General features: G+C 35.7%; 1 protein-coding gene across 2 annotated transcripts in view; it reads left to right on the plus strand.

The window, feature by feature from the left end:
* The window catches only part of herc2 (HECT and RLD domain containing E3 ubiquitin protein ligase 2), a 97,540-nt gene that overhangs the window by 50,035 nt on the left and 26,049 nt on the right, over positions 1 to 21,456 (plus strand). For both annotated transcript variants that reach the window (XM_073954340.1, XM_021477196.2), the window contains exons 40-66: positions 104 to 251; positions 361 to 557; positions 692 to 922; positions 1,252 to 1,390; positions 2,574 to 2,720; positions 2,896 to 3,038; positions 6,048 to 6,312; positions 6,560 to 6,702; positions 6,805 to 6,903; positions 7,737 to 7,905; positions 8,035 to 8,160; positions 9,568 to 9,676; positions 9,759 to 9,898; positions 9,998 to 10,188; positions 11,619 to 11,724; positions 13,177 to 13,268; positions 13,353 to 13,528; positions 13,614 to 13,725; positions 13,917 to 13,998; positions 14,813 to 14,956; positions 15,040 to 15,130; positions 15,217 to 15,394; positions 16,098 to 16,179; positions 19,149 to 19,320; positions 19,412 to 19,556; positions 19,739 to 19,964; positions 20,045 to 20,216. In XM_073954340.1, coding sequence (XP_073810441.1) covers positions 104 to 251; positions 361 to 557; positions 692 to 922; positions 1,252 to 1,390; positions 2,574 to 2,720; positions 2,896 to 3,038; positions 6,048 to 6,312; positions 6,560 to 6,702; positions 6,805 to 6,903; positions 7,737 to 7,905; positions 8,035 to 8,160; positions 9,568 to 9,676; positions 9,759 to 9,898; positions 9,998 to 10,188; positions 11,619 to 11,724; positions 13,177 to 13,268; positions 13,353 to 13,528; positions 13,614 to 13,725; positions 13,917 to 13,998; positions 14,813 to 14,956; positions 15,040 to 15,130; positions 15,217 to 15,394; positions 16,098 to 16,179; positions 19,149 to 19,320; positions 19,412 to 19,556; positions 19,739 to 19,964; positions 20,045 to 20,216 — 4,025 coding nt within the window. The remainder of the gene's footprint in view (positions 1 to 103; positions 252 to 360; positions 558 to 691; positions 923 to 1,251; positions 1,391 to 2,573; positions 2,721 to 2,895; positions 3,039 to 6,047; positions 6,313 to 6,559; positions 6,703 to 6,804; positions 6,904 to 7,736; positions 7,906 to 8,034; positions 8,161 to 9,567; positions 9,677 to 9,758; positions 9,899 to 9,997; positions 10,189 to 11,618; positions 11,725 to 13,176; positions 13,269 to 13,352; positions 13,529 to 13,613; positions 13,726 to 13,916; positions 13,999 to 14,812; positions 14,957 to 15,039; positions 15,131 to 15,216; positions 15,395 to 16,097; positions 16,180 to 19,148; positions 19,321 to 19,411; positions 19,557 to 19,738; positions 19,965 to 20,044; positions 20,217 to 21,456) is intronic.

Raw genomic sequence — 21,456 nt, forward strand, 5'->3', positions numbered from 1 at the left:
GCCTTTTAAAAGGTCTTAAGTTTACACTCATAAAACTTGCAGAAAACCTGTTTGTACAGCTAATCCATGTAGTTTTAATCCATCTTTCCTCCCTCTATGGCAGATTCTTGCCCTGCGGCTTCTACAGGCAGTATTGCCCTCCTGGGATAAGACTGAACGCTCTCAGGATATGAAGTTCTTGGTGGAGAAACTGTTTGGGTTCCTCGGCAGCTTGCTCAGCACTTGTTCTTCAGATCTGCCTCTTCTTAGGGGTATATTACTTTTGTTATTTCTTTGCTCAATGTGTTACTCCGTTCTTTTATTATAGGTCGAGCAAACTCTGATATCAGGATTTCACCTTAACATCTTTGTGACTTACAGAAGGTTCAATGCGTAGGAGGAAGTCCCGCCCCCAGGCCTCACTGACAGCCACTCATAGCAGTACTTTGGCAGAGGAAATAGTGACAGTATTGCGCACGCTTCACTCCCTCAGCCAATGGAATGCCCTGATTAATGAATACATTAACTCTCAGCTCAGTGGAATCGGGGATGTCATGGCAGGCCGACACACTGAAGTGGTAAAAGTCACATTTTTATATGTTTTTGAATTTTTGATATATTAAAGTTGACAAAATTATATTTAGGTGCTCAGTATTGATAATGAGGTATGACTAGAGGATGGTTAGTTCTCCTATGCTGTTTTTTCTGTCAGGCTTTGCTTGAAGACTATCTCCCCAATGCGGAAGCAGCAGCGGTGGGCAGTCTGATGGCTGTTTTGGCAGTCATCGGGGGGATTGATGGACGTCTGCGTCTGGGTGGACGTGTGGTCCATGAGGAGTATGGAGAAGGCACAGTGACTCGCATCACACCTAAAGGACGAATCACTGTTCAGTTTCATGAGATGAGGAACTGCAAAGTGTGCCTGCTCAGTCAGCTCAAACCGGTACATATGCACTTACATGCAGTATTGCTTTTTGTTCATTCGTTACCCTGGAGATTCATGTTAAGAATAGTGTAGGGATGAGACAAATTTTTTCTTTCATGAAAAAATTAAAAATGACCCCAAACCTGCAAGTATAGGTGTTGACAAGTCCCTGACAAGCTATTTATTTAAAACGGCTGATACATTTAGCCAAAACTTGCATACCTAAACATTTTAATGGCAATATGTATTATAAATAATATTCATAAAGCACTTCTGCAGATATATATTAAAAATTTAAAAATAAAGGTTTGTGTGATGTGAATTTTGTTTTATGGATGTCTTTGCAGCTTCACATGATTCCATTCAGCGTTCAGAATCTGCCCTTCGCTGAGCCCATGCTAATGGTGTGGGCCCAGCTAGTCAACTTGGCTGGGAGCAAGCTGGAGAAACAACGCATGAAGAAATCTCTTAGTAGAGGACTTACAGGTACAGCACATGCACAGATCCATAGAAAAACACATATTTGTTCACTTGATCAGTCCATATTTGGCCTACTTGACCTCTGCATGGTACAGGGTTCCCACACTTCCTGAAAGAACAGTACTTGAATGTCAGACATATGGTTAAGGACTGAAAAGTACTTTAGTAAAAAAAAAAACACAGGTCTTTCAAAGTGTGTGAATTACACTTTAAATTAATTTTGTTAATGCTGTTATTTGAGCAAGTGTACTGTGCTGCCATAAAAAAAGATAAATTCTTAATTTTAAAAATAATAAATTTTGTACAAGAACTGTGGGAAATAATGGACATTTGAACATTGCCAGTATCAAGTTCAACACATTTTATCACATTTTATAAACATAAAAATAAAAACGTTTCACATTTTTTGAAAATGAAACATTCTAAACATCATAATATCTCTACTATTTTAATGTAAATATTAAGTATAAGCAAACTGTTAAGAACAGTAAGGAGTTTCATGGCACTGCATATTTCAGGGCAATTAAGAAAGAAGCTTAATTATAAACTAATGGTGCTTTAAAAGTTATTTAATCTGCTGTTCATGAAAGACTTGCTGAAAAGGCCTGAAATTTTCACCGGATATTGGTAATAACCAATAAAATACATATATGCAAAGAAAACAAAACTAATTAGCTTAAAAATGAAGTTAGGTGCAATCAAATAAAATGACACCGGAAAAAGTATTACACGTGAAGAAAGGAAGGTGTAGAAAGGCAGTGAAAGTTCAGACAGCAATTGAAATCTCTCAGTGGTCTTTCAGCAACCCTCTGCCCTTTCTCAGTGTACATTTAATATTAGCTGCTTCTGTCCAACATCTACATTAGCAGGATGATGAAGGTGAAAGCAGGGTGGACATTTCAGCAAGACAATAATCCAAACACAGCCATGGAAACTCTCAAATGGTCAGAGAAAGAAAATGAAGCTGTGGAATGGCTCAGCCAATCACCTGACTTGAATCCAATATAGAATACAAATTAAAGATCAGATTTGACAGACGAGACCCACAGAACCATCAAGAGTGGAAACCCTGTACACTGGAAATCCACAGTACCTATTTGTATTTTAAGATCACGCAGAAGCATCTCTACCACATAAACAAATCTGTGTATTGTTATAAATATTCTCATGTATGTGTTTGTTATTGCAGCGGATCAGGTAGATGTACATTTGTTGCGCTGTCAGCAGCTCAGGCTGTACATCTTGAAGGCTGCACGAGCTCTACTCTCCCATCAGGACAAACTCAGACAGATCCTTTCTCAGGCGGCCGTGGTTGATGTCAGCCCCAATCCTACAGGTAAGTTTACAGTCTCATCCTTGATCTTTCTACAAGTTCCAGAACATTTTTTAACTCACAGCTGCTTGTTTTCCTCTGTGTGCAATGTTATTTCCATGCTGTGTCATCATAAGAAAGTAATCCAGCTCTACCCACTCACAGCCCTCAACTATTTTGGTTGTGTTTTTGTGTTCAGAGGATCAGTGCGCGTCGTCTCCTGATGTAGGAGATTTGTCTCCTGAGGGTCCTCAGCCTCCTCTCATCCTCCTTCAGCAGTTGCTGTCAGCATCCACTCAACCTTCACCCATCAAAGCCATATTCCACCGCCAGGAGTTAGAGGTCAGAGACTCCATTAATGCTTTTAATTTAATATATGTCAAGTTACATGCTTTTGTCTGCAAAGATTACCTTTATAGAAGATTCAGTTGTTTCAAACTTATTTTACACCAATGATGTATAACAGAGCTGCACAATATATTGTTTAGCAACTATTATTGATAGTCTCATCGCAGGATATGCAATGTTGAGTTTGTATTATGATTTATCATTTGCATGTGTTTTTGAGAACAGGTACTGTATAATTATTTTAAAAGCATTCCGACATAAGTTGAATAATCTGTAACTTTTTAATAACGTTTAATTTTATTGGATTATTTGTATTTTATTATTCAATTCAAAACAGGAATAAACTAGACATGATGTTGTATGTTTCAATATATATATATATATTATATGTTTTTTGTTTATGAAATATACGTTGTCCAAGAAAGCTTACACTGCAAAAATACTTTTCGTACTTGTTTCTAGTCCAAATATCTAAAAGTTCTAAAATCAAGAAGAATTGCTAGACAACCAAAACATTGATTTGATAATATATTCCAAATTGAAGTGAGTTTTTCCTTAAAACAAGCAAAATAATCTGCCAATAGGGTAATAAAAATTATCTCATGTTAAAAGGAAAAACAAGATTATTTTGCTTACCCCATTGGCAGATTATTTTGCTTGTTTTAAGGAAAAACTGACTTAATTTATTTCTGAAAACAAGACGTTTGCTTGCCTAGAAAATGCTACTTGATAAAAGAATTTTTAGATATTCGGACTAGAAACAAGACAAAAAAAAAAATCTAAGTAAGAAAAGCATTTTTTGCAGTGTAACGTGAGTAGGGAATCTTACGTCTGTAACTTTAATAATGATTAATTTTATTGAATTATTTGTATCTTTATTATTTAATTACTCTACTTGAACGCCATTAGACTCATCAAATGATAAAACACAGTTGATTTTAATTGTGTCTTTTTTTCCTTTACTGTATTTATCCATGCTTGTAGATTGTTTATTGGATTTTTAGCAGATGCAGTCCCCTACAGAATAATCCCAATAAATCTAAAGTTATACATTCTTTCCAAAATGAGATATTTGGTGAAATTGTATTCAAATATACATATTGCAGAATAACAAAACATCACAATGTTACATTTTTCTACAGCCCTAATTTGGGCTGCACAATATTGGAAAAATCAGATGTTGCGATATTTTGTTTTTCTACAAAAAATATTGTATATAAATATATGAATACAGTTTAAAAAGATGGTTTTAATAGCTCTATTTGACAGTTTTCTTGGGAGTCTATTAATATTCAGGTACAGAAATTGAATAATCACAATGCAAAAAAGTTATTTTCTAGTCCAAATATCTAAAAATTCTTAGATCAAGTAAAAATATTGTTTTGTTTTCAACTTCAGAAAAAATAGGTCAAGATCAAGAGTTTTTCTCTAAAACAAGTCAAATTATCTGCCCGTGGGATAAGCAAAGTAATCTTGATTTAATTTTAAAATGCAGATATTTGGACTAGAAGCAAAAAAAAAGTATTTATTTATTTATTTATTTTTCATAAACCGTATACATTTTGTATGAGTACAGTAAAATAACTACAATTCTGTAGCTCTTGGTCAACTATAATTTAAACTCCACATTGCATATCATGTGATGTGACCATTGCAAATGCGTATATGAGAAATATCACACGAGTAGAAGTGTGATGGGGCTGTATATCGTCACTGGTGGGAGGTGTGCATTGGCACGAGGTCGCAGACACTGTTAGAAGTGTGATTATTGCATTTATACAACAGTTCAAAGGCATAATTAAGTATATAAAAAAGGAAATCAAGCATGAATACAGCTGACATCAGAACAACAGAAATCTGCAGCTGACGTCAGAACAACAGAAACCATTGCTAATTCACAAACGTCACCTTAGAGCTAGTATTTGAATGATTCTCTAGTGTTATGTCTAAAGTGATGACAAATCAGGTGATTTTGCTCACGTTTTAAGCTTATAAGGCTGAATGGCATGAAATGCCATCAGTCTACAGAGATTTCCCAGTGTTTCTCTGTTGTAATCGGGAGATCAAAATAATTAACCCCCAAAAAAGCCAAAGCAGTGCAATCACTGCCAGATTACTGCTGTGTTTGCAATAAGAAAAACGCTAAACACGTGGGCATTTCTTCTTTATTTCTGTTTACTGAACTAGTCTGCAGAAATGAAAACGGAAGACGCATTAGAAACAAAAAAATGGCTAACCAAAAACTAACTTGTGTTATACAAAGAGAGGCCAACACGAAACACACATAATCCTAATATGCGAGTCCCATCTCACACTCAACACACTACAATTATATGGTATAAATACGACACTACAACATACAAAAAAAAGAGATCAACTTAGAAATTCACTCACTTTTTTTAAAATGATTTGATCATCTGTAGTTAAAAATTACGGTAGGTTTTTCCTCCTCTAAGGGCTTATTATGTGGTTTCTTTCGCCATTTTGTAGATGGCGCTGAAATTATTAATATTTAAAATGGACACTATCGTTATTAATAAACTGCATAGTTGCAATTTAAACAACTAAATGCTCGCCTAAAAAAGCCTCACAATTACATTATGTTGTCCAACAACTGCAATATTTGTCAAACTATAGTAAGTTTATTGATCTGCTCTCCTGTTTGGGCGGAGTAATACAGAAGGGTGAGGATGCTGTAGGAGTTCTGATATTGATATAAATCACACTGCTTTCAGCCAATCAGATTCGAGAACCATATAGAACTGTTGTAAAAATTGCGATATCGATGCTGAAAGGATATATTGTGTGGCCCTATCCCTAATGTATGATATGCTCTCTCTTCTTTTAGTTTGTAAAACATGTATATTATGTCAAATGCATGTTTAAGTTAAATGGTGTGATATCATATAGGCCAATATTGTCAAGTTATTGGTTATTGGCCATTCGTTCTCTCTAAGATCTCAGCATTTCAAAGAGTCAGCATAAGTGTGCATGTGTGTTCAGGCAGCGGCTCTGGCTGTGTGTCAGTACCTGGCGGTTGAATCCACACACCCGTCATCGCCTCTGTTTGAGGACAGCAGCTCTAGCGAAGCCACTACACCAGTCACTGTGCAGCACATGCGTCCACCCAAACAAAAGAAACACAAGACGTCACCTGTGCCCCCTGCTCCCATCGTCCTGCAGCTGATGGAGATGGGCTTTCAAAGGAAAAACATCGAGTTTGCTCTTAAATCACTGTCTGGAACCACAGGTGCTTCTGGAGTGCCAGGTAAAAACATAATTGCTTACGTTGGAGCATGGTATTATCATTGTCTTAAAGAAAATATCCTTTATCCTAATTTATTCATACCCTAAACATGAATAAATTAGACATGATGTATGCCGTATGTTTCAATATAGATATTTATTGTCATTTTGTCATTAAAAAATGTGTCCTAGTGATTGTTAAAAAAAACCTGTAAGAATACATAGAGCAATTTTTGCAAGCAACTGATTCTTTATTGCTTTGGTTTTAGGTGTCGAGGCATTGGTGGGCTGGTTGTTGGACCATCCAGATGTTCTCATTACAGATCTGTCGGATGCAGAGACTGTATCAGATGAATACTCTGATGAAGAGGTGCTGGAAGAGCTTGAGGAGCCTGAGCCTGCCTTTCCTGTGGTACATACAAATACACTGATCACACAATCCAGATGTGAGGTGCTGATTCACTTGTTGTCATCAAATGTGTGGCTGACTAATGCTCTTTCATTCGCATGTCAGCCTCCTGGGGTTGTGGTGACTGAGAGTCAGACGTTTAAAAAGAGGTCGGACTTTCAGAGCAATGACGATTATGCTGTTTACGTGAGAGAGAACATTCAGGTGAGGTGTTATTCATATTCCTTAATTTTCTGGAAAATAAATAATGTGAAATCAGCTACTGGTAGCCCTGAATAAACTGAAACATTTACAATTATGTATTTTAGTTCCTGCCACTTCTCCATAGTATTCAACAGAATTCAAAACAGAAATGTAAGCGATGAATAGTATACATTAAAGCAAAATGTCACCATGTGGTAAATGAACTTCATATTCCAAATGCTTACGTTTTTTTTTCTTACATTGTTTGTTTTGTAATGTGCTTTGAAATATAAGTGAATTTACATCAGATTTTGTCATTCAAAACATTAGATGTTTATGCGTAGATTTAATGCAGAACAAAATTATGTTGTACCAACACCCAGTAAGAACATAAAAAAACATCAGAAATACTATAAAAACCTAACATAATAAATAAGCTTTAGTAATTTCATAAATATATAAAAATATTAACTAATTAATAATATCCATGAAATAAAACAATGGGTTTGATCTATAAAACATTCTATTTTTCATGTGTAATAAACCTTTAGGTTTGTTGTCTGAACAATCTCAAAATGAGCCCAAATTTATACATAAAATGAGGAAAAAGCTATAAGTCAATTATGTAAAAAAAAAAAAAAAAAGCCTTTTTTCTTGTAAATGTTTGTCGTTTTAAATGACATTTACTGGAAAAACAAGAAAAATAATAAAGAAATAATAATGAAATCAATAGTAAATTATATTATAATAACATATTTTTTCTTTTTTTTAAAGTGTTCTTTCATGATTTTTAATATTCAGATTGTGTTCTAAAGTTTGGGTGGTAACTGATCTGAGCTCCGTGTGTGTTGCAGGTGGGCATGATGGTACGGTGTTGCAGGACATATGAGGAAGTGTATGAAGGAGATGTGGGGAAAGTGATCAAGCTTGACAGAGACGGCCTGCATGACCTGAATGTTCAGTGTGACTGGCAGCAGAAAGGAGGAACTTACTGGGTCCGTTACATCCACACTGAGCTGCTGGGTAATACTCTTTCTGTTCTCTTACACATTTTTATAGGTATTTGTTAATTGAAGCTGGAATTGTGTCATTATAGAAATGTACGGTTGTATAGTTATTGAAAAAAAAATTATATAAACTTCTATTTTCCAGGGTTTCCCCCTCAGAGTTCTCCATCTCATATAAAGATTGGTGATAAAGTGCGAGTGAAGCCCTCGGTCACAACACCAAAATACAAGTGGGGGTCAGTCACTCATAGGAGTGTGGGTGTGGTCAAAGGTAACACGATTGTGTTTAAATTCAGTTCATCTTTATTTCTATAGCACTTTTACAATGTTGATTGTGTCAAAGAAGCTTAGCATGGACGAAGTTCTGGTAAATTTAAACTGCTGATCTGCTTCAGTCCAGTTTGCACAGTTTAGTACTGCTCAGTGTTATGTAAATGTCACTGTTGAAAGCTAAAACACTGAAGAGCAAATCCAAAGATACGCAGGACATTTTAATGATATGGTAATGTTAAACAAAATTCAGAAATAGTTCAAAGTAATATTCTGTTGTTTAAATCTGTACGTCCTGATTTTGGATGCACAAATTGTTGTTATCATTATTATCATCTTTAATTATTAATTATTATTATTAAACATTTCTTGGCTGTAGTTCTCATGTCTGTAGCACAGGACGCTGTCTTCAAGTGTAAATTAGAAATGTTTTATTTGAGCAGGGGTGCCCAAACTTTTTAATATGAAGAGCCAAAAACAAATTTCATTGATAGCCGTGAGCCAAAGGAAAATGCACCAAACTATATTATATAAAAGCTGCCATGGAAAAAAAAAAAAAATAGAAAACCTTACTTTTAAATTTTAATTTTTAATAAAGTATAACTTTTAAATGATAACTTATGGCAATAAAATCATATATAGTCGTACTTATAACAAAAACATTATAACAGTGGAGTTCAATGCTGAAAACACTAGGCAAGCAGAATCTGCCTTTGACTTGATTTGCTCACCAAAGTTTCTGCATTGTTGGGTGACCGTACTGTATGTACATTTAAACTAAATCTGATTAATTTACACCATTTAATTGAAACATTTAATTTCAGTTAGTTGTTAAAAACAAAACAAACAAGCAAAGGTTTACATTAAAATTGAATTGACAATCTCAAAACCATCTCCATCATACTCCCTCTCTTCGCAGATGAGATGGCAGGTCAAATCAAAGGTTGCCATGGGCCAACTTTGGCCTGTAGGCCCAATAGTTTGGGCATCTCTGCATTTGAGTTTTTGAGCGTGCTGATTAGTTAGGGCTTGAAAATGCTGGACTTTTCTTTTTGTTAGATTAATTTAGAGATTGTTGGTCCAAGTTAGTGTTGTTTAGTTATATTATTTTCTTTTCTTTGGGACTTCTTTCATTCCTCGTCCTTATTATTACAACCATTTATTTGTAAGTTTTTGTTTGTTTATTGCAATCTTTGTCTTGTATTTATCTTGTGGTTTGTTATACTTGATTCAATTTGCAAATAATTTTTTTTTTCAAAAATTTTGTTTATTTCTTTGCATATTTGGTTGTTTTTCTGCTCCCTTGCCATAAAAGAAGTCCCAAATTAAATGCTGCTTTAACTCTAGATCTAAAACTTTAAAGAACCATAACAATGGTGTGTAAATATGTATACATATTTGTGTCCAGCCTTCAGTGCCAATGGGAAGGATGTCATTGTGGACTTTCCTCAGCAGTCGCACTGGACTGGACTGCTGTCAGAGATGGAGCTTGTGCCCAGCGTACATCCTGGTGTCAGGTATGTTAAGTAGCAGTTGCATCCAGACATTGAATATAAATGAACAGCTAGTAATCATCTTTGTATTGTTTGCTGTGCTCAGGTGTGACGGATGTCAGATGTTCCCTATAAATGGCCCAAGGTTTAAGTGTCGGAGCTGTGATGACTTTGACTTTTGTGAGAGCTGCTTCAAGACCCGTAAACACAATCCTAGGCATTCATTTGGGAGGATAAACGAACCAGGTCTGGGGAAAGCTACTTTATGTAATTTAACATTACAACAATGTCAACTTCTTTATTGGTAAGTAATAATTTGGTTTTGACTTAATCGTTTCCCTTCAGGTCAGTCACCCACCTTTAGTGGGCGCTCAGGAAAGCAGCTGAAAAGACATCACAGCAGTCAGCGTGGCATGCTGATCGACGAGTGGTCAAGAGTGGTGAAGAACCTCAGCGTATCGTCTTCTGTTAACCAGGCGTCTCGACTCATCGACTGTGGAGAGCAATGCTGGCAGTCCTCAGGCTCTCAGGGCAAGGTCCGTCTCATTATAGACATGCACTACCATTCAAATAGGTGCTCACTCACTCACAATAAAATGCAATTCCATACAATAAAAAACATGACTTTATTGACATGACTTGTCAAGTTATGCCAAAGCGTTGCAGATTGCATAAACAATGAATAAATTAATAGTGATTATATTAAACATATACATACAGAAAAATATAAATGCATACACAAATAAGAAATATAAAAAAACTAATATGAGGATTAAAAATATAATAATGAAAGAAGAATATATTTATAGTAGTAATGTATATTCTAGTAATGTCTCTCTCTCAAAGACAGACAGACAAACAGACAGCCAGAAAAAAGATATGCATACAAATACAAACACTGCTGCATAATTGCACATGAAAAAAATCAGAGGCAGAACTAGACAGGTGGTGCTGGTGCTGAATCCTAAACCAGGATTTAAATATTGAGAAGTTTAAATATTAAGAACGCAATTTTTAAAGGCTTGCAGAATCAGTCGGCCATTCAGAATGTTCCATGCAGTAATGATGTGATTGTATGCAGATTGCATGTATAGGTTCATAAGTGAACTACATGTACAGTATATCAGCTATAACAGTTAAATTCTTTTGTCAAACTGTAAGTTTACTCAGAAGTATTATCCAACACATGTTGTATTTCCATTTATAAGAGTGTACTAGAAAAATATGATCACATTTTCTTTAAAATACTATGTAGCACTGTAATTTTTAACATTAATGATAATAATAACAGAACATATTATGTGATAAATCTCCATATTAGTATGATTTATAAAGGACCTTATGTCCATGGAGTGAATTACAGGGGTGTTTGGGGGAGATTGACACCCCAAATTTATTTGAAAAAATTTATTAAATAAATAAGAAATTAACCCCCCCCCCCTCCCCCAAGGACATTAAAACAACAAGTAATGTTACTCCTGAAATAATGAGAAACAGCTTTCTCTGATTTATATCTTAAATAATAATAAATAAAAATGTAAAATATAAAAAATAAATACATTTGACCCCCCCTCCTCCCCATATGGTTCATACCATTAGGAATGCATTATCGTGCCACTGAACACTGAAGCACATCTTAAGTATTCACAAAGCATACTTCTTGTAAAATAGGTGTTCTTATCTGCATGAAGCCTAAAAAAAGAAAAAATAGACATAATTTGTATAGTTTGACCGACAGTAACCTCTAAAATAGTCACTAAATATCCCTCAAAACACCAAAAAAGTATACATTTTATTAATAAATGAGATGTAATTCATAAATTTGATTCACTGAAGCATGAATTACCAAACTACTACTGAAAAAGTTGAAAAAGTCTCGTCAATGTGTAATTTGCACCCTGGTTAAAACTGCAAATTTGAGAATTATTGAAATCACTAATTTTTGTTTTTCTCTGTTTTTCTATAGCACTGGATCAGATTGGAGCTTTTCCCAGACATGTTAGTCCACAAACTGAAAATGATTGTAGATCCAGCTGACAGCAGCTACATGCCTTCATTGGTGGTGGTATCAGGTAAAGCGCAATGAAGCTTTTCCAGTCATTCTTAGGCAAAGATTTTACTAGTGCTTTTAGGTTTTAAAACGCATTCCTTTTGTTCCAACCTCTTCAAGTCTTTTAAAAAATGCTGAAAACTCTGTATAATTTAAATGGCAGTGCTGCATTTGAGAGTGGATATAGTCTTTTGATTTTCTATCAACACTCGCTCTCTGACTGGTCATCTGGACTAATATATATATAGTTCCTTAATTTGTCTAGCCATTCACATATGACTATTATGCAACCAGTAAGCAACAATTACAGATGCTGGCAAGATATGTTCATGCCCAGTGTGTGCGTATGTATCATGCATTTAAGTTGTGTAGTGTAGACAGTGATTGTCTTTCTGAAATGCAGCGTGAACACTAATTGTTCCTGTAAATATAAGTAATCAGTGGAGAAATGCATTGGGTTTTGCATCAAATGGGTTCATTTTGACCTGCAGCAAGGAATTCATTGCTGTTTCTAAATCATGTTGCGCTATGTCTGTTAGATCAGCAGATCCCCTTCAGAACACTGCTCTTCTCACACAAAGTAGGCCTACCTGAAATTTTTAATTAGAAAAGGCTCAATAATTCATTGGAATTGGTGTCCGCAGATTCCTGGAGGGCTGTGTTCTGTCTCAGTGGTGCATCAAGCACTTCATTCATGCACCAACTGCGCAGACACAACATGCACTGCTCCGTACAACTATTCTGCATTATTTAAAGTTTCTGTTCCCTCATACTTCTGACTGAGTTTATTCTTCCTAGGGGAATACTAAAAGTGCTGCAAATAGTTTGTAAAATCTGGCTCATTGTGGTCAAAGTAGCTGATTAAATTAATAAAAGTGAAACTGAGCAGTGCAACATGGATTGTCATTAACAGAAAAGTATTTAGCATAGTACAGGCTACTCTGAAACTGCGAATATTTCACTGTAGTTTTATTTATATTAATATTTCATTTGACAGCCCAGTTTGTGCTTTGATTAGGGTAAATAATGGTAGCCTACAGATTTCAAAGAAAAATTTTAATAGGCCTATTTAAAAAAAAGGAAACATGAACTGGACCACAACAGATCAATGTCATAACGAATGCTCAAATAATGTAGCCTAGTTTACAGCAAGCATCATGTTTTTTGTTTGATTGTGCTGTCTGTCATATACAGTAGGCCTAAAGGTCTGTTATTTTTACTTAAGAAGATATATTGTTTGAGTTTATCATGAATTATAGAAGGTGTATTATGCTTAAAAAAAAAAGAAAAAATGTCACCATATCGGGATTGGATCTGTATCGGTCGATTTTTGGTATTGGGATTGGTTCCAAAATAATGATATCGGTGCATCCCTATTCTAAAGCACTGTTTTCCTAATGAAAATGCATTAATGTAAAGACAACTGTAGTCTAGTCCTTTAAGGGTTCCCTGATCAACTAACTTCATCCTCCAGGTGGAACCTCACTCAACAATTTGATCGAGTTGAAGACCATCAACATCAATCCCACTGACACTGTCGTCTCTCTACTCAATGACTGCACAGAGGTTGGTTTGAATGTCCGCACAATTGCCTGTCCATTAAGTATGTTTCTTTAGAAATGCTGAACGTTCTTGTTCTTGTGTTTTCAGTATCACAGGTACATTGAGGTTGCTATAAAGCAGTGTCGAAGTTCAGGTATTGACTGTAAGATTCATGGCTTGAGTGCTGTGGGACGTGTCCGTGCCGAGGATGAAGATCTTGCAACTGTACCTTTCCTGGCATCTGACAACGAGGAAGAGGAAGATGAGAAGACCGCGACTGGAAGGTATGTATAAAAAAGAGATTAGTTAAAGTAAATAAAGAATGATCTGGTATATAGTTTAATTTATTGTTAATATTTTTCTTTGCAGTATGTCTCGAAAGAGATTGTCAGGCCTCGAGTCTGCAGCCACTATCAGAACCAAAGTCTTTGTCTGGGGTCTTAATGATAAGGACCAACTTGGAGGACTTAAGGGGTCCAAGGTCAGTACTATTTAAAACAAACAAGAAACGCAATTAATTAATTACATTTAAATTTTTTTTTATTTTTAGCTTATTTAATATGTTAGATTTTTCTTTTGTATAAAACATTTTTTATAAATGCCTTAGGATTGTTTTACAGCATTTTTAACAATAATTTGCAATGACAATTAATATCTTGTTTTGTCTCTTAGATCAAAGTCCCTTCATTCTCAGAGACTCTGTCTGCTCTGAATGTAGTGCAGGTGGCTGGTGGCTCTAAAAGTCTTTTTGCTGGTAAGTAGTTTAAAAACAACATCAGACCAATTATACCACTTGTAAAATATATTCCAACCATCTGTGGCTAAAGATGCTTTGAAGCAAGTAGTGAACAAATGCCAAATTCCTTCGTCAGAGATGAAACCTTTTATCAACGCTTACATTTTAAACAAGTGGCAAAAGGAATTGGATGCATTAGAAAACAATAAATTACATGAAATCCAACCTGAAGTTTCACACAGAATTTTAAGACATTTTAAGAATCGATTTAATCAAGTAGTTTTACCAGATGTGGTATTGGGCATACGAGAATAACACAAGGTTTTTTGCTCCAAGGTGAAAACCCTACTCAGTGTTTGTGCTGCTAAACTCCTCTTACTATAAAACATATTTTACTAGACTGTCCTGCTTTTACTGATTCCACAAGGACCTTTTATGAAATGAACTCTTTTAAGGGCATTTTTGACAAAGTGAAACCAGAAAAGATTTTAGAATTTTTATCATGTATTAACACAAAAAATCTTATTTAATTTATGTTTTATTTTGTTTGTTGACTTTTAAATTGTATATTTATTGTTGAAAGATTCCTGCCATGAAGATAGCCTTGGTTGCTGACATGGCAATAAATAAAAAATACATTACATTACATCCAACCATCTGTGTATGTGGCTACAAAGTATACAAAATAAAGAAACCAATATGGTTGTTTATTTGTATTTTAGATCTCCGGTTTTATATTCCGTAATTTTGGATAATTATTTGGGGTTCAAATATCACCATACTAGATTTTACTAATAAAATCCTTTTTTTTTTTTTTTTTTTTTTTTTACAGTGACTGCTGAAGGTAAAGTATATGCCTGTGGAGAGGCCACCAATGGAAGACTTGGTTTAGGCCTCTCCAGTGGAACCATCCCAATTCCCAGACAGATATCAGCTCTCAGCAACTATGTGGTCAAGAAGGTTGCTGTGCATTCAGGTCTGCTGTTTTTTCTGTTGAGGATAACATCAGTGTTATATTTTTTTCTTTAAATAAAACATGATTGGTCTGTTTGAGTGCAGGTGGACGGCATGCCATGGCACTTACCGTGGATGGGAAAGTATTCTCTTGGGGTGAAGGAGACGATGGCAAGCTTGGACACTTCAGCCGAATGTAGGCTATTTCTCCTTTTTACAACAGTATTGCAAAATATGTGTACGGTTTCTAAAGAGGGATCTTATGAGTGTGTTTTCCACTAGGAACTGTGATAAGCCAAGGCTGATCGAGGCATTGAAAACCAAACGCATTCGAGATATTGCGTGTGGCAGCTCTCACAGTGCCGCCATCACCTCCAGTGGAGAGCTGTACAGCTGGGGTCTGGGGGAATATGGCCGTCTGGGCCATGGGGACAACACCACCCAACTCAGACCCAAACTGGTATTTGTTTTGCTCACCTCCTAATCTCAGACTTCTCTATTCAGAACTGCAGGTTTACAGGATATTTACAGGGTGATCTTTATAATGTGAAGGCAATAAATGGAGAAACCTCATGAAACAAGTTGACCACAGACTGGTCTGACTTTAAAGTAGGGGTGTTCAATCCTGCTTCTGGAGGGCCGATAACTTGGAAAGTTTAGCTTCAGGTTGCTCAAACATACTAGCTTAGAAGTTTATAGTGAATCTAAAGACTTTTATTGGTTGATTCAGGTGTTTTGGAGCTATTTTCTGCAAGCCAGTGGTTCATCAGAAATTAGTTAGGACTTGCCTGCTTTTAAGGAGCTTTGCCTGTGTTTAGTGTAAAAGACTTTATACAACATTGTGTGGATTTCAAACTTACTAACCACCATTTATTGTTAGCATTTGTGTGCTGTTGTGCAGGTTCTAGAACATCACTGATTGGCCGTTTTGTTTATGGATGCTGCAGTTTAACAGACACGACTAGCCAATCACAATTTAATCTGTTGAGTGTGTGAACACAATGGCCAATCAGAGGCGTTTAAGAAATCACTCAGCATTCTAAATGCAAGCAGGAAATGCTGGCATTATCGAAACTTTAACTGTTGACATTGGTGCAACATTGCACAACATCTCATTGCACTTAATCAAATGCCTTACAAACTTGAACATTTCTTTTTTGCAGGTCAAGGTGCTTTTAGGCCATCGCGTTGTCCAGGTAGCTTGTGGAAGTAGAGATGCCCAAACTCTTGCACTGACAGATGAAGGTAGATACCGACATTTTTTAAAATGGATTCAGTGTTTTTTGTTTTTCTACTTTTTTCATTGCTTTGTTTTCATTTTGATTGTGTTTGTGGCCATGTATTTTGTTTAGTATTTTGTGTGTGTGTGTGTGTGTGTGTGTGTGTTCTATTTTATTTCAGTGTTTTGTTGTAGTTGCATTGCTGTTTGTGACTGTTTTTGTAAAGTAGTTTTTTGTTATGTTTTGCTTCAGTTTTTGTTGTTAGTGTTTGTGGCTGTTTTTTCTTAGTGTTTTGTTTCAGTCAGTGTTTTATTGTTGTGGTTGTATTTTGCAGTTTGTGGTTGTTTTTGTTTAGCATTTTTTCTGTTATCTTTTTTCAGTCTTTGTTGTTAGTGTTGTATTTTGCTGTTTGTGGCTGTTTTTTCTTTGTTTCGTTTCAGTCAGTTTTATATTGTTGTGGTTGTATATTGCTGTTTGTGGCTGTTTTTGTTTAGTATTTTTTTCTCTTATGTTTTGTTTCAGTTTTTGTTGTTAGTGTTGTATTTTGCTGTTTGTGGCTGTTTTTTCTTAGTGTTTTGTTTCAGTCAGTGTTTTATTGTTGTGGTTGTATTTTGCTGTTTTTGGCTGTTTTTTCTTAGTGTTTCGTTTCGGTCAGAGTTTTATTGTCGTTTATTGTATTTTGCAGTTTGTGGCTGTTTTTGTTTAGCATTTTTTCTGTTATCTTTTTTCAGTCTTTGTTGTTAGTGTTGTATTTTGCTGTTTGTGGCTGTTTTTTCTTTGTTTCGTTTCAGTCAGTTTTATATTGTTGTGGTTGTATATTGCTGTTTGTGGCTGTTTTTGTTTAGTATTTTTTTCTCTTATGTTTTGTTTCAGTTTTTGTTGTTAGTGTTGTATTTTGCTGTTTGTGGCTGTTTTTTCTTAGTGTTTTGTTTCAGTCAGTGTTTTATTGTTGTGGTTGTATTTTGCTGTTTTTGGCTGTTTTTTCTTAGTGTTTCGTTTCGGTCAGAGTTTTATTGTCGTTTATTGTATTTTGCAGTTTGTGGCTGTTTTTGTTTAGCATTTTTTCTGTTATATCTTTTTTCAGTCTTTGTTGTTAGTGTTGTATTTTGCTGTTTGTGGCTGTTTTTTCTTTGTTTCGTTTCAGTCAGTTTTATATTGTTGTGGTTGTATATTGCTGTTTGTGGCTGTTTTTGTTTAGTATTATTTTCTCTTATGTTTTGTTTCAGTTTTTGTTGTTAGTGTTGTATTCTGCTGTTTGTGGCTGTTTTTTCTTAGTGTTTTGTTTCAGTCAGTGTTTTATTGTTGTGGTTGTATTTTGCTGTTTTTGGCTGTTTTTTCTTAGTGTTTCGTTTCGGTCAGAGTTTTATTGTCGTTTATTGTATTTTGCAGTTTGTGGCTGTTTTTGTTTAGCATTTTTTCTGTTATCTTTTTTCAGTCTTTGTTGTTAGTGTTGTATTTTGCTGTTTGTGGCTGTTTTTTCTTTGTTTCGTTTCAGTCAGTTTTATATTGTTGTGGTTGTATATTGCTGTTTGTGGCTGTTTTTGTTTAGTATTTTTTTCTCTTATGTTTTGTTTCAGTTTTTGTTGTTAGTGTTGTATTTTGCTGTTTGTGGCTGTTTTTTCTTAGTGTTTTGTTTCAGTCAGTGTTTTATTGTTGTGGTTGTATTTTGCTGTTTTTGGCTGTTTTTTCTTAGTGTTTCGTTTCGGTCAGAGTTTTATTGTCGTTTATTGTATTTTGCAGTTTGTGGCTGTTTTTGTTTAGCATTTTTTCTGTTATATCTTTTTTCAGTCTTTGTTGTTAGTGTTGTATTTTGCTGTTTGTGGCTGTTTTTTCTTTGTTTCGTTTCAGTCAGTTTTATATTGTTGTGGTTGTATATTGCTGTTTGTGGCTGTTTTTGTTTAGTATTATTTTCTCTTATGTTTTGTTTCAGTTTTTGTTGTTAGTGTTGTATTCTGCTGTTTGTGGCTGTTTTTTCTTAGTGTTTTGTTTCAGTCAGTGTTTTATTGTTGTGGTTGTATTTTGCTGTTTTTGGCTGTTTTTTCTTAGTGTTTCGTTTCGGTCAGAGTTTTATTGTCGTTTATTGTATTTTGCAGTTTGTGGCTGTTTTTGTTTAGCATTTTTTCTGTTATCTTTTTTCAGTCTTTGTTGTTAGTGTTGTATTTTGCTGTTTGTGGCTGTTTTTTCTTTGTTTCGTTTCAGTCAGTTTTATATTGTTGTGGTTGTATATTGCTGTTTGTGGCTGTTTTTGTTTAGTATTTTTTTCTCTTATGTTTTGTTTCAGTTTTTGTTGTTAGTGTTGTATTTTGCTGTTTGTGGCTGTTTTTTCTTAGTGTTTTGTTTCAGTCAGTGTTTTATTGTTGTGGTTGTATTTTGCTGTTTTTGGCTGTTTTTTCTTAGTGTTTCGTTTCGGTCAGAGTTTTATTGTCGTTTATTGTATTTTGCAGTTTGTGGCTGTTTTTGTTTAGCATTTTTTCTGTTATATCTTTTTTCAGTCTTTGTTGTTAGTGTTGTATTTTGCTGTTTGTGGCTGTTTTTTCTTTGTTTCGTTTCAGTCAGTTTTATATTGTTGTGGTTGTATATTGCTGTTTGTGGCTGTTTTTGTTTAGTATTATTTTCTCTTATGTTTTGTTTCAGTTTTTGTTGTTAGTGTTGTATTTTGCTGTTTGTGGCTGTTTTTTCTTAGTGTTTCGTTTCAGTCAGTGTTTTATTGTTGTGATTGTATTTTGCTGTTTGTGGCTGTTTTTGTTTAGTATTTTTTTCTGTTATGTTTCGTTTGTGTTTTGTTGTGGTTGTGTTCTGCAGCTTCTTTTTGTTTTGGCTTAATGTTTTGCTTCAGTTTTTGTTGTTGTGGTTGCTTTGCTGTTTGTGGTCATTTTTGTTTAGTATTTTTTCTGTTATGTTTTGTTATGGTTGTGTTTTGCTTTTTTGGGGCTATGTTTCGCTTTATTTAAATTACTGACGGTACATGAATGCATGTTCATTTGTCTTTTATAGGAATGGTGTTCTCATGGGGAGATGGAGACTTTGGGAAACTGGGCCGTGGTGGCAGCGAGGGATGTAACATTCCTCAAAACATTGAGCGTCTGAATGGACAGGGGGTCTGTCAAATTGAATGTGGAGCTCAATTCTCCCTCGCCCTCACCAAATCTGGAGTTGTCTGGACCTGGTACGAATATCAGAAGAGATTTAAAACTTAAATATTACTACATGCTGATCTTAAGTGAAACTTTTTAACATCATGTTATTGCATTGTTTAGGGGTAAAGGGGATTACTTCAGACTGGGTCACGGCACAGATGTTCATGTCCGCAAACCCCAGATGGTTGAAGGACTTAGGGGGAAGAAGATTGTTCATGTGGCCGTTGGTGCTCTGCACTGCCTGGCTGTCACCGAGACTGGACAGGTGGGCTCATTTTTTTATTATTTTAGCAAATTGGCATTGAGGAGGAGTAGCACAAGAACTGCTTTTCCCTACTTTTTCTCTGTTTTGTTCTCCGAATTAAAGTACTTGTTTCATGGTAAACCCAAAACGTGCCTATGACATAGTTTTAGAGCTTGTGTAAATTGTGAATTGTTGTCTGTTAGGTGTTCGCGTGGGGGGATAATGACCATGGGCAGCAGGGGAATGGCACAACCACAGTCAACAGGAAGCCCACATTGGTGCAGGGTCTAGAGGGTCAGAAAATTACTCGTGTGGCCTGCGGTTCTTCTCATAGTGTTGCCTGGACCACAGTAGATGTCACTACACCCTCCGTCCATGAGCCTGTGCTCTTCCAGACTGCTAGAGACTCTCTGGGAGCCTCTTACCTTGGTAAATTTCATCCCATCAACATTGTTTCAGTCACAGTGTGCATGGTGCTTAAAGTTAATTCTTTGACGTTTCTTTTATAGGTGTGCCATCAGATAGTGACCCGTCTTTACTGAGCAATAAGCTAAATGGCGTAAACAATGTGAAGCCCAACAGGCCATCTCTGGCAAAGATCCTTCTCTCTCTGGATGGTAATCTGGCCAAACAGCAGGCCCTATCCCATGTGCTGTCTTCCCTGCAGATCATGTATGCCAGGTATGACCTTAACACATATTTTTCCTAGGCTTTAAATGTATTTTGCATCTGAAATTGCTTGTTTTCTCTTCTGTTTAAATAGTAATGGATTAGCAAAAAAAATGGACTGAAAGCTAAAAAGGGTTTCGATATGCAAAATGTATTGATGCGTAAGCTAAAAAAAAATATTATAGCTCAAAAAAGTGCAACATTCTCTGTGCAAAACAAACAATATACGCTCACCAGCCACTTTATTAGGTACATCTTACTTGTACCGTGTTGGATCCTGTTTTGTCTTCAGAACTGCCTTAATTTTTCGTGGCATAGATTCAACAAGCTACTGGAAATATTCCTCAGAGATTTTGGTCCATATTGACATGATAGCATTACACAGTTGCTGTAGATTTGTCAGCTGCGGATCCATGATGCGGTTCTCCCGTTCCATCACATCCCAAAGGTGCTCTATTGGAGTTATTTATTTGAGTACTGTGAACTCATTGTCATGTTTAAGAAACCAGTCTGAGATAATTCACGCTTTATGTAACAGCACGTTATCCTGCTGGAAGTAGCCATTATATGATGGGTACATTGTGTTCATAAAGGGATGGATATGGTCAGCAACAATACTCGGGTAGGCTGTCGCATTGACACAACACTCAATTGGTAGTAATGGGCCCAAAGTGTGCCAAGAAAATATCTCCCACACTACACATCACACCAACACCAGCCTGAACTGTTGATACAGGGCAGGATAGATTCATGCTTTCATGTTGCTGACGCCAAATTCTGACCCTACCATCTGAATGTAGCAGAAGAAATTGAAACTTATTAGACCAGGCAATGTTTTTCCAATCTTCTATTGTCCAATTTTGGTAAGCCTGTGCTAATTGAATTGTAGGCTCAGTTTCCTGTTTTAAGCTAACAAGAATGGCACACGGTGTGGTCTTCTGCTGCTGTAGCCCAACTGCCTCAAATCAACAAGGCATTTGCATCCACAGAACTGCCGCTCACTGGATATTTTCTCTTTTCGGACCATTCTCTGTAAACCCTAGAGATGGTTGTGCGTGAATATCCCAGTTGATCAGCAGATTCTGAAATACTCAGACCAGCCTGTCTGACACCAACAACCATGCCACATTCAAAGTCACTTAAAGAGCCCATATTATACATGAAATAGGGTCATATCTTGGTTGTAAGGGTCTCCAACAACAGTTTAATATGCATGCAAGGTCAAAAAACACTTTCGTGGTCTTATAATCTG

Source organism: Danio rerio, chromosome 6 (genome assembly GCF_049306965.1).
Source record: "Danio rerio strain Tuebingen ecotype United States chromosome 6, GRCz12tu, whole genome shotgun sequence".
Classification (NCBI taxonomy): domain Eukaryota; kingdom Metazoa; phylum Chordata; class Actinopteri; order Cypriniformes; family Danionidae; genus Danio; species Danio rerio.